We start from the raw sequence: 12789 nt of genomic DNA, 5'->3' as shown, positions 1-12789 counted from the left end.
GAGTTTGTCGAAGCCGCCATTTTTTGACAACCTTCCACGCACGTGGGAATTGAGTTTAGTATTCCATGTAATATCCGTAAAGTGCCCTTGAATTTACGGCAAACTGAAAGACGGCTGCCGTTCAACGAAACGAGCGGATGACAAGTTTCATCACCTTTCACGGAAGGGTAAATGAGCTGAAACCTTATCAATTGCGAGAAAACAACGAGAAAACACTAGACAATGCTTCAGTATCTTTATTGAGTGTTTTTCTTTTTTTAATTATGGACAGGATCCCAGTTTTAGATGTTAAACTACGTAAGGTCACTTGTTTTAAGCCAGGCGGCAACGATTTTTGAACGAATCAAGCCAGGCGGCCCGCCTGGCCTGAAATACCTGGGGAGAACACTGTACGTGTAAGTCGATCTCTCTTTATCAAGGTTTTAAAGTTAATACGACCGCCCACACAAAGGATGTAATCTGATACTCATCCGGCACTTTGATGTCATTGACAAAGAATTGAAGAAAGGAAAAAGGATCACCGCCGGACTACTAATAAACATGGAATGCCAGAATGCAAATTGGAGACAGTTTTTGAGTAGATGTAAAGGTTGTTAAACATGGATCAAACAGTGTGGAAAATAACAGAATAGTTCACCTCAAGGTTCTCCTCACCCAGTAAAATGAATGGCTTGGTACATGTACCAAGTAAACCTTAATTATTTATTGTGTAATACTCCCACAACTGAGAGCAAGCAAAATGTACCCCTACATCAAGATCAGGATCAGGTCAGGATCATTTAAAGAGTGGGTCCATTTTATGATAAATATATTATTTTATAAATTATACGATACAATAAATATATATTTATATATTTTATATGAAACTAAGGGTAAAGTAAAGCCTAGATATAATTTAAGACAAAATAAACAACAACACAGAATTTTTACCTTTCAAACAGCGTGCCATCAATGAACAATTTTGTCCACGATGAAAATGTGGTTTCTTCCCCACCTTGTAGCCCTCACATTTTCTTGTAACGACTTGAAATCGATGCAGGCGGTATAAGAACTTACAAAAAATTGTGGGCGTGGAGATTTAAAGCATCGACACATGAATTCCTTGTGGTGACAATCTGGTTGCAATGATTACTTGATATCAAAAGGTAATTTATTGAAAGAGAAATGCTCTTAAAATTTAATTAAGGCCACATTGTGATCTTGTTTATTATCAAGTTGTCAGCAGAAGGTAATTATGCGGCTTTTTTTGCTGTTTTCAAGAGTGAACGGCAAAACGTCAAGGGGCTTTTAGAACTAAAAAATAAGACTTGAATCATTTTAAAACGAAAATATAACTGATTTATATTTGTTTTACAACAGTTTTTAAACTCCCATACGGTAAAAATAACAGGAACGCATTCTGTACTATAGGGACGTGTTTCTCCTCCAAAGTAATTTTCACGTTCCTTTGGCATTCCCATAGCGTTCCATTTCACGTTTAATTGGCATTCCCCAAACGTGTTCCCTGCTAAGGTTATTTCTCTCCGGTACTGTATATCAGGGAATGTAATTAAGTTACACCTGGCCATTTAATATCAACCTTTGATTTTAAATCTTGATAAAAACTCATTTTTTAATAAAGTAGACCATGCCTACTAGGAGCCCCTAACCAATACATTATTGGATCTTCAAATGTACATGCATGAGTATACTGCAACACACATCATGAGGGAAGAGGCTCAATTTTACATGCAAGAGAAAAAACAATGCAATCATGTTACTTCTAACTAGTGGGGACTTACCAGCTTGCCTTAACTCTGAATTTTCTTTCTCCTTTTCTTTGTTTTTGTCAATTATTTGCTGACAACTAAAATTACAAAAAAAAGTGGTTGACTTATATGAATTCCCACTAGATCTCATCCTGCGAACTTAAGTACAGGCAATCACGGTACTACTGATGAACGAGTGTCACAAGACTAAAATGATGGACTAATTCATCAGATTTTATAAAATTTAATTGTTACACATTTAAACTCATCACCAATCGATGAGCTTGGGCGTTGGTGCCCACAAAGTTGGTGGAGCCAGGCAATGCTCTAGCATGAAGAGGAGGTCTCCATGGCAACCCTGTGAGCAGCCCCCACCAGGCACCGTCACACTGAACCATTCAGTGGAATACTTACCGACCCACTACATGTACTTACATGTACCTAGCCCATACCTCAAGAGGGAGGGAGGGAGGGATGGGAAAACCAAATCACAAACTGGCACGCAAACAGCAAGCTATTGGAATAAAACACTTGCAAAGAATTGCAAGCAAGCAACTGCATATTTAAGTCAGGAGGTACCCCTGCTAGAGGTATTGGGCCACCCCTAGTATAGCTGGGGAAACTGCTGACCAGCATTGCTTCGAGGTTAACTTTGCCTAAATTACATTACCCACATACAACACAAATAAAATAATTCATTATTGCATTTGACAGGCAAACATCATCCAGTAGTTATCCTATGATTGATTAACTATTGGCCAATTGCAGGTAAAAAGAACCTCCACAAGCTGTTGTACAATTCAACCACAGAATCAGTGTTCGACACTTACTTTCTTAGTAATTTGCCCTTTGGGCAACCAGTTTTGTTTTTTTGGTTGCCCATGAGTTTTTTCGGTTCCCCGCCTCCTAAATACCTGTGGCCCATTAATTAAAACTCAAAGGGGGCTTTTAAAAATGTCCATTTTGAGTAAAATGTGTGCAAAATGGGCTTGACAGACCAATGCGACTCCTGCTGTGTCCATGGTGTTCTGGTAGCCTTCACAATTTTGCTTTGATAAGCTCGTACGAAACGTACGACCTTTACGCAGCGCTGCTTTAGCGACTGACCAGCGTTGCCCTTATATCTGCAGAAAGGTTGCATGATGGCTGCATCGATAGCACTGCGGGAGTTTCGAAAAATGACTGCGCGTAAGACATCTCAAAGACATCTCAAAGTCACTTAAGCGCTGCAGCAGGACGTGCTGCACTTGAAACAAACAACCGTTTAGCAGCGCTGCTTTTGCGACTCACCAACGCTGCTCGAGGAGACTGTTTGCTAACCACTGCAGGACTTCTGAATGGTCGCTGCATCGGTGATGCATTAGCGACCCTTTCGTTGCAGATGTGTTGCAAGAGAGCTGCTTTAATAGCTTCGCGTTGCTTTAACGCTGCAGGTAGGATGTCGCGTGATGCGAGAGGTTTTCTCGGTCTAAGAAAAGGTACTTTGAGAAGCCTTTTAATTTAATGGCCACCAACAACAAGCCGATCAATCGAAAAATGGGTACAAGCAAAAGTATCAAGAGTATCAATTAAATTTATTTTGCATAGCGGAGGAGTTACAGGCAAGCTATATAATGAGCTGTATAATGTACAAAAATATTCTACCCAAAGAGCTTCTTCACTGCTGCGTTGTTACACTAACGGGGTCATTAACTGATCATGATGCGAGCAGGATTCTTTAAAGCCTATTGTTCATACAGCTATCTGATTTAATACATTGCAGTTCTCTGATCATTTCATGTGTCTCTATAGGTAGCCCAAGCTCGATATATGAGTATCCGTACAGTGCTAAATTATGCGAGAGTAGAAATCTAAGGATTTGTATCGGTAAAACGGTTTTCCTCAAAGTTCTGAAAATTACGGACGATTTAAAATAAAAAAAACACGTTACCTTGCTTCAGTCTTATATTTATTTGATTCTGGTACGGTTTCTGGGTCGATTTAGAGCGATTTAGGTGGTTTTTGGTTCTTCTTCTTTACCAAGGTTGGACACCGAGACGAAGTTGCCGAACGGAATCATTCAAGAAAAAAGGCCATTCGTTCCCAAGGCTTCGATTGCCTCGAAATTCCACATAGATCACGGACGATTCCTCCGCTACCCATTCGTCTTCTTTATTTGAGCCTCTTGTACACTGAGAAGGATTTAAGGGCCGCCAAACTCTGCAAACATTTGCTTCGAGAGCCATCAAATGATGCTTTGTTCACAACTCTCTTTATCCAAACCGTTGGAAGACTTTGGAAGATCGCTTAGCGACCCGCGATTGGTCAATGGGCACAATGGTGACCAATCGTAAGTCTTATCGCGGGTCGCTGATGGGGGTCGCTAAAACTATCGCTCCATTCGGACTGAAAATGCGAAATAATCGTGGTGTGCATTGCTGGCGTCGATTTCCCTTGACATTGAAACCTTTTTGTATCGATCAACATGTTGGGCTTATATATAAGCTCCGGCCATATAGTACGAGGTTTGAAATCCAAATTTTCTACAGAATACAACATTTTAATGAGAATGTATTTGTGACTTGAGTTGTCGAAGTTTTATAACCTTCAAGACTGGATATACCTTACGTACGTATACAGCCGTTGATTATAGGTATCTTTCAGCTACATGTATAGCCCTGACGTTAAGGCAAATTAAGATGCACAAAGCTGCTTATTAAGCGTTGCTTTTACGTTGCTAAACACTGCAAACTTTTACACACGATTGATCTTTTAGTCGAAGCATTTGAGCAACGATGTACAGCGCTGCGTGAGCGTTGCTTTGTCGGTCTTAAACATTCCAAACTTTTCCTCGAAAGTATTTTTCAGTCGCAGCTTTTAAGCAACGATATATAGCGCTGCTTTACCAATGCTTTTTCGTTGTTAGGCATTGCAACCTTTCTGCAGCGCTCGATATTCTGCTTGTGAAGCTTGGTGAACGCATGAACGTCGCATTAAGGACGCATAAGCACTGTGCAACCTAAAATATGAAGTTGCGCAGCGCTGCAAGAGCGTTGCGCTGTTCGTACGGGAGCATACATTTAGCGTTTTTTCTTTTCTAAAAGACATCAAGGGAGATTCCTTTACTATATATCTCTCTGAGATTAGGCTGGTTTTGAATTAAATGCCGTTTATCCAATATAATGGTCTATAAGCCTTTCAAAGCTGGTTGAAATTGCCTGACAAAAGGTAGAATTTTGGGTTCCATTGTAACAAACTTTTTTTTTTGCGTGGATTTGAAGATGGCGGCTAGGAACATGTTCCTTCTTCCAATCTGTTTTGAGGTTTGTACCAATATATTTTTAACAGAAAATAAATGACAGCAAAACGATGTAACATTGTTATTTTTTTTATCATGTTTGCGGCAACTACGTCATATTACTAGTCACAATCTTCATTGCAAATCAAATCGTTCCGCAAAATATTAGTCGACCTTAAAATTAATTCTGATTGCCCGATCGGGCAAGTCTTATGGTTGTTTTACTTGCCCACGGATATATTTTGCTTGCCCCAGGCAATCGGGTAAGCGTTAGTGTCGAACACTGACATTGTGTCATAAATTCTGATTCTGATCATAGATCACCTTCTCAGTTGTTTTCTTAAACTTTCCACCTCTGCAGTTAACTGACTGTTCACCTCTTCAGAGCTTTCCATCTGATAAAGGGAAGACAGTAATACATTTTGATGGCCAAGGAAATTTATTTGTTCTTTTGGAAGCTCAAATGTGAATGCTCTAAAGGAGGAGGACCCTCATTCTGGACAAGAGGGATTTTTCTGGCTAAGAACTACATGTTCATAATTATCACAACAAAACAGGTACCCAATAGACCATTTTCAAATTCTCACGGCTGGACTGGATCTAGCATGAAATGGAGGCTAATGCAGGCAAATCTTTTCAATACAAATTAATTTGCCTGCATATTAGCCGCCATTAATTTTTCATGCTAGATCCAGTCTAGCTGTGAGAATACGAAACTGGCCTATTTGGTATACCTGGTGAAAGGCAAGGCAATTTTGCACTTGCGTCATTGGGTCTCACACAGATGAAAGATAATGCCTTTCAGTAGCATGAAGCAACTGTGAGAACTGCTATTCCCCCTTGAAATGATGCTAGCCAGTTCCCAAATTTGTATGGCTTTGCATATAGGTACCAAAGAGACAGAAAGGGAGAAAATTTTATAGAGTAAAGAAACAACACTGTAGCACTGAGCTACAATAGCTAGGCTTCAAACAAGCAACCCCTGGGATTGGAGTCCAGCATGCTAAACACTATACCATCACGCTTCTACCTTGATCAAAGCAGCACCAGTGTTTTTTACAACTCCTCCAAATAATTAGCCTGTTTATATTTATTTGCTCAAGTTGATTTTAAAATAAAAATTAATTTAAACTTGACGCATATGTACATGTATCATTTCTTAAAAATGGCTTGCAATCATAGGTACTTTGACTGTTATAAAAAGCCTCATTTTCAATTCCTGGTGTGAACTGTGACTACACCTAATTGATTCACTTTGTTTTCTCTTGATGTTAATGTATCATGAACCTATGTTACAGTACTTCATTTTACATACTTGTGCCTGGATTGTATTGTGTTGTTCCATCAGACGCTTGTTATTTAGCTGTAGGCTTTCAATCGTACTTATCAGCTCACTTGGCCTGACAAAGAAATCAAGATACTTACAGTCCAAATCAATACTATAATTTCAAAATGGCTGTCATTAAAGTATGCAAATACATGTATAAACATGTAGCTTCTTTACACTTTTAATACCAATTATAGTGATTCATTCTTGGCTTTTACTTTGATCCCGATCAAAGAGTATATAACACAATAGGGCTGGTATGCTTTTCCTGGCTTCCCTTCTAGTTATCTGCAGTATTATTTTTATTTATTTTCATTTGCCCAAAGTGGCATCGCATTTTATATTTACACTGTATGCAAACATAATTTTTTTTAAAAAATGCATTAACCAACCAGTCTCTGTCTGGAGATTCTCCTCCAAGTCCCTCCACACTTTCAGAACTCACATTTGGTGTGCTTGTTACTATACAGGGATTCAACAAGAATTCAGTTAATAACTAGACTTCAACAATTGCATGCATAAATTATCTGTGACATTTAATTGTATAGCAAGTGTTGATATCATCTTCCTAATGATTAAAATACTTAAAAGGTATTTAAGAAGTCAAACAATGCCAGTGCTATGCAATTACCATGGCCGCCAATGATGCTCTTAGGGCCTCTGTATGGTGTGGTCTCTGGTGATTCCTTTAAATTGAAAACAAATTTAAGTTGTAAAATGAAATTAGATAACATCATACACATATGCTACAGTAATTTCATGGCAATGGGTACGAGAAAAAGTGGAAAACTCACATTCCCAGGCAGGAATTAGACCTATAACCTTGGTGAGTCCCAGTCAAATACTCTCTCCATTAAACAATGTGCCCTATTGGTGATCTGGATCACTTATGGACAAAGTGCTCCACAAGTCAGAAAGCTAGACAATGTTATATGATTCAACTTGATAACGCAACTATTGGAGGTGTTGATGGTGTAACGAACCTGTGAGAAATAAATATGCAAAATGTGTGGCAATGGGTAAGCGAACAGCTGAAAAGAAATCCCAGGTCTGGTGCAATAAGAGATAATCATGGCTTTTATTACACTTTCAGAGTTTCTGTGGGAAGAATCACTCCTTTCTTTCACATTTGCTTGGCTCATGGCCAGAAAGATTAGAGTTCTTCCTAGGGTACAAACTTGCTTAATTCAACCACTGTCCACGATGTTGGACATCATTGCTCAAAACACATTAACCATACAAGTTACAATATATTTGCCAAATATAAATATGTGCCTACAGACTGCTTCCTGCATAAATGTCCTTGACAATATTATAATAATTGTTTTCATCCTTCTCTCCTTTAGGCCCTGTCCACACATACCCAGCAGGGCTCGAAATTAACAAAAAAATCTAGTCGCAACTTTGCGACAAAATACGAAAATTTAGTCGCAATTTCGCTAATTTTAGTCGCAAAATCCCCGTGCTGCATTGTGTTGTCAGTGGTTTAGCAAAAAATATGAGCCCGCAATACCGTATTGGTCGCAATTTCGAGCCCTGCCCAGATATTTTTTAATCCTGACCGCAACTTTTTTCCTGCAGATTCCAAAATTCTCACGTCCACACGTACAAATGTAACATATCAATTGCACATGCTTTCTATAAGATTTGAAACTAGTCCAAGAACAAGAGAAGTGACTCGTTCAGTGGCCATTCCAAATTCTAATGTGTATTCAGAAATTTCCACTCTGGAGAGCAGATTTAAAAAAGTTTCAGATTTGCATGCCAGATTTCACCAGATACATGTGGAAGGGGCTTCAATGGGATTGCACAATAACATGGTCTCTTTGAAATAATCCGCCCCCAAGTATTCAGACAAGTATTCGACATGGTCAGTTTCAACAAAGGAAAGAGGAGCAGAACAAATATGCAAGAAAACAAGGCACTGATAGCAGGAGACTCTTATTGCATGATATTAGATACTCTTGCATAATTTTTTGGATGATTTTATAAGGAATAACACCCTGCTAGCAGAGCCTTTCTTTTGCTTGCTCGATTTTGGCTTTCTCGAGAAAGGCTCTGCATGAATCGAGTAAGATCTTTATTGAATATGCGCTGCATGTTGCCAGGATACAGTCTCGAACCCAAGCCTAACATGACAGATCTCGCGGCCATCTTGGTTTTTTATGCCAGCGGGCTCAATTATAACCATCGGTTTTGTCACTAAACGGACGCTCGCACTGGAAAAACCAGTTTGACGAGAGAAAAAATGTTTGACTAGTACAGAAGTTCAGGCTGCGGTGGCTTCAAAGAGTTGACGCGATTCGGGCAGAGCCTCCTTTTCTCCTCCTCAGTAAAGAAAAAGACAAAAGGAGGCTCTGCTCGCAGGGTGAAGGAATAACAACTGCACCACAAAAAAACCTTACCATGCAATTAACAGTAACAGGTGAAGGGCAATGATCATCTTCAGCATTAGCAAAACTTAGAAAAATACCACAAAAAAATCAGATCAATAACAGGAAAACCATACATAAATATATATTCATAAACAACAGTTACCTAAAAGGGCACTTTGAAGGCTGTATCATTAATTTTAGATTAAAAGATGGCAATTTGTGTTAGCCCTTTGTCAAAACAATAATGCTCACTTTCCAATTTCTTAATCGTGGTCAATTTTCCACATCAACCACAGGCGCCCCAAGCTGAAAGTACGTGGTGTATGCGACAGTTTGTGTATATAGAGAATTGTATGGGAAAATCACCGATCGTAAAAAAATTGTGTAAATAACTATCTCATTTGAAATAAAGTTTTCCTACCTCAAATGTGTGACCAACTTGTCTCTTTAGGCGAGTTTCGAGCCATTCTGACGCCGTTTAGTGAAGTCATCCGGAAGACCGTTGCTGAAATAATGGGAAGGCCGGGTGACTCCATCCATCGCTGGCCAGACCTCACTCCACAAATCGTTTTCTCCTCAACAGGAAAAGTCCCGAATCGCAATAAAAACAACAGTTCCATAAAGCCCAATAAATTTCACTCCAAATACGTGTGTTTCAGCGGCCAAAAGACTCGTGGCGAACGAAAACTTTGCCTTAAAATTCACCGTTGTTGACTTGTGACTGGGCAGTCAACAACGGTTGTGTTGCCAGTGCGCGGTCAAATTCAAATGGACCAATCAGAGTTGAGGCTGAAACCATCTTGCGAGTTTCCGTTGTTGACTACCCGGTCACAAGCCTCTGAGGAAAGCCGAAGAGGTGAATTTTAAGGCAAAGTTTTTGTTCGCCACAAGTCTTTCGGCCGCCGAAACACACGTATTTGGAGTGAAATTTATTGGGCTTTATGGAACTGTTGTTTTTATTGCGATTCAGGACTTTTCCTGTTGAGGAGAAAAGGATTTGTGGAGTGAGGTCTGGCCAGCGATGGATGGAGTCACCGGCCTTCCCATTATTTCAGCAACGGCCTTCCGGATGACTTCACTAAACGGCGTCAGAATGGCTCGAAACTCGCCTAAAGAGACAAGTTGGTCACACATTTGAGGTAGGAAAACTTTATTTCAAATGAGATAGTTATTTACACAATTTTTTTACGATCGGTGATTTTCCCATACAATTCTCTATATACACAAACTGTCGCATACACCACGTATTTTCAGCTTGGGGTGCCTGTGCATCAATTCAGTTGATTAACCCACAGTTTTTTTTTAACTAAGCGCCTTTACCCATTTGTAATTCAAGTTGGCATTAAACAATACACCAGTGATGAAATGTCTTACAGTCTAAAGGAGGTAGTTTCTATTAAAAGAAACTGTGGTGCTGCGTCAGTGGGGAAGTAGCACACGAAATCTCTTGGTTTTATCACCGGAGTTGATAAATGTATGTAACTTGACCACCGTACAGGATAATGAAAGCTGACGTTTCGATCGTTAGTTCTTTCGTCAGAGTGCTCTGATGAAGGGCTAACGCTCGAAATGTCAGCTTTTATTATTCCTGTACGGTGGTCAATTTAGATTATCAATTCCATTGATAAACCAAATAATTTCGTGTCTTACAGTCTAGTAGACCATGTATAACCGTCCCTTTACAACAGAAGGGTTCACCCTCTTGGTTGCACCACAGGTAAAACCAGGTCAAGAGGAGACCATATGGGGGACATGGTTGATAGTGTCTATTATTAAAGCAAATGAAACACAAGATTAGAACCTTTCCTCAACTCGATAGTCACTGTGATGTTTAAGTGCTACAAATATAGATGCTATAGTATGGTTTTGGTTTAAGGAAATCGCTGTGCTAACCTTTTAAGGACGTTCACGCTTATTGTTTGTGTGCAACTTTTACTGCGCACGTAACGTGACTGTAATATGTCATGCATTACTTCTAGCATTACTTAAGATCTTATGGCGACAAAAACACAGGGGAAAAATTTCCAGGCTGGCAAAAGAAAGGCATGCTTATTTCCAATTCATAACAAAATGTTAAGGAGAAAGGGGTGGGAGGCTCGAAAAGGTCTGGAAAAGGTAGTTTATCGAGTGGTGGCTGAAGGTTTTGAACACTCGAGGAAGATTGGTTTTAGTCAGCAATGTGGTGTAAATTTAATGGGGTTGAGTTTCTTTTAATGTTATTACACTACATATATGAACATCTTAGAATGCATGTTTTTGAGGTTCTTTTCCTTTACTTTCATGAAAAGAGAGCTGAATTGTATTGTCTTCCGCACTCACTTGAATAGTGCGGACCTATGAGGAAACAACCAGATATTATATTTCACAAAAACTGCACTCCAGAAGATGAGCTTTACGGCAATGGAGAGATATGATACAAAACACTAACCAAATAAAGATAATGCCTGCTTGAAACTTCGTTTCCATGCTCGAGAAGGGTTTTCTTTTGCAAAAAAACCTTTTATCGATTGATCCTGTCTTGGGTTCCAGTCTTTCCCCGACAGGTCACGCAAAAATGTGACAAAATTTTTCAAGAGCTTAGCAACATCACATCGATTTTACTTGTTTAGATCATCGGTGACCCCTATTTTTTGAGACATGAATATCTTACTCTTCTTACATTCTAAAAATATGATAAAATGAAAAAAATCACAATGTAACAAGCTATCTTTTTTTAAATTTTTCTTTCCTTGTGTCCTGAATTCCAAAAGCGGTTACAAGGGGTAGCACTTGCAAAAATTCTTGTTGAGGATTAACTCTACTGTTTACGACATCCCCAACGGCATACATTTATCTAAAAAAACCCACTCCTATATTTCTAGGCACGGAAACCTTCACTCTGACTAACATATTATTTTTGTGGTTTTCGACAAACGAGTAGATGAGGCTACAATTATGATGACCCATCTATCAAAATTAGGGCATTTTTCCCTTGCCTTTTTCTCTGAAACAAAGTCGGTGGCCCCCCAGTTTTTTTCCATTTTTGGAATAAGCAATTTATGAAGCTAACTTCAGGCGAGAAATGAAAACAAAATCAGTTTGGGAAGATTTTCGCGCGAACGTCCTTAAGTGAAGCTTTCAGACAATAAAATCGTCTCAGGTATCAAGTCCTTACAGTGCAAATTGCGCCTTACCAATGGCCACCCAACAAACTTTCACATTTGACAACTACGAATAAATATTATGTCAATCATTCAAATTACAACTGTGCAAAAGTTGTACGGAGGTGTGACTGTCAATCAAATTCGCACACCTTGATTGTCAGATAATTTGTAAAAAACTTGCACTGTAACACTGATTAATAATGTCAGAATCTTGAAGTGTCAAAACCTTTGTTTTCTAATTTCAGATATCCACTCTTTTATGCCTTCCTGGAAGGAAGCCAAATCTATCTCAATATTCCTTCCATCTGGATCCCATATCAGCGACAAGTCATCCAGATTTCCTGCAAACTATAAAAAAAGTTTTAATGTTACTTATCAGCAACAAATTCTACTATGTATAGATGTTCAACAACCATATTTACCATAATAAAGGCAAAACAGACTGTTGCCTTGATACATGATACACTCTTTCTGTTACATGTATCTACTCTATCTCAAACTACACTTTATATTGCTAAAAACAAGTATGGGAGGCTAGGATAGAAATGAAAGGAACTATTTCCTATCCTGTTGATCGATGAAAATTTTCTTCATTCCTTCAGGCTTTCGATAAAGATAACTTAAGAATTTTGAATTTTGAAACTGCATCAATTTTTCTTCCTATTTGACAAGATTTACATGTTAACACTGGATGACCACATCATTAGTTCTGATAGAGATGCATGTGAGCTACCTGAACTCGCCACAACCAGTGCTCAAATTTAGAGGTCGTCCAGTCATCCCAAACAACTAGAAAGTTCACTGGGCAATCAATTTTCGGTAGAGCTGCCCAAAGAAAAAACAAAGGACAACCCAGCCAAAAATAGAAAATAATTACATAAGCAATACCCTACTAACTTGTCAGTTTTCTCTTGTCAAT

The 12789-nt window shown here is 39.0% G+C and overlaps 1 protein-coding gene across 2 annotated transcripts in view; it reads right to left on the bottom strand.

The window, feature by feature from the left end:
- The window catches only part of LOC138007846 (inositol 1,4,5-triphosphate receptor associated 2-like), a 44261-nt gene that overhangs the window by 29347 nt on the left and 2125 nt on the right, over nucleotides 1-12789 (bottom strand). For both annotated transcript variants that reach the window (XM_068854936.1, XM_068854935.1), the window contains exons 3-9: nucleotides 12097-12218; nucleotides 8758-8812; nucleotides 6984-7038; nucleotides 6745-6814; nucleotides 6341-6425; nucleotides 5350-5420; nucleotides 1782-1846 (exon numbers count right to left, since the gene is read on the bottom strand). In XM_068854936.1, coding sequence (XP_068711037.1) covers nucleotides 1782-1846; nucleotides 5350-5420; nucleotides 6341-6425; nucleotides 6745-6814; nucleotides 6984-7038; nucleotides 8758-8812; nucleotides 12097-12218 — 523 coding nt within the window. The remainder of the gene's footprint in view (nucleotides 1-1781; nucleotides 1847-5349; nucleotides 5421-6340; nucleotides 6426-6744; nucleotides 6815-6983; nucleotides 7039-8757; nucleotides 8813-12096; nucleotides 12219-12789) is intronic.

The sequence above is a fragment of the Montipora foliosa genome, chromosome 6, assembly GCF_036669935.1.
Source record: "Montipora foliosa isolate CH-2021 chromosome 6, ASM3666993v2, whole genome shotgun sequence".
Taxonomy (NCBI): Eukaryota; Metazoa; Cnidaria; class Anthozoa; order Scleractinia; family Acroporidae; genus Montipora; species Montipora foliosa.
The sequence above is the reverse complement of the archived record's forward strand: the minus strand, read 5'-3'. Positions and strand labels throughout refer to the sequence as shown.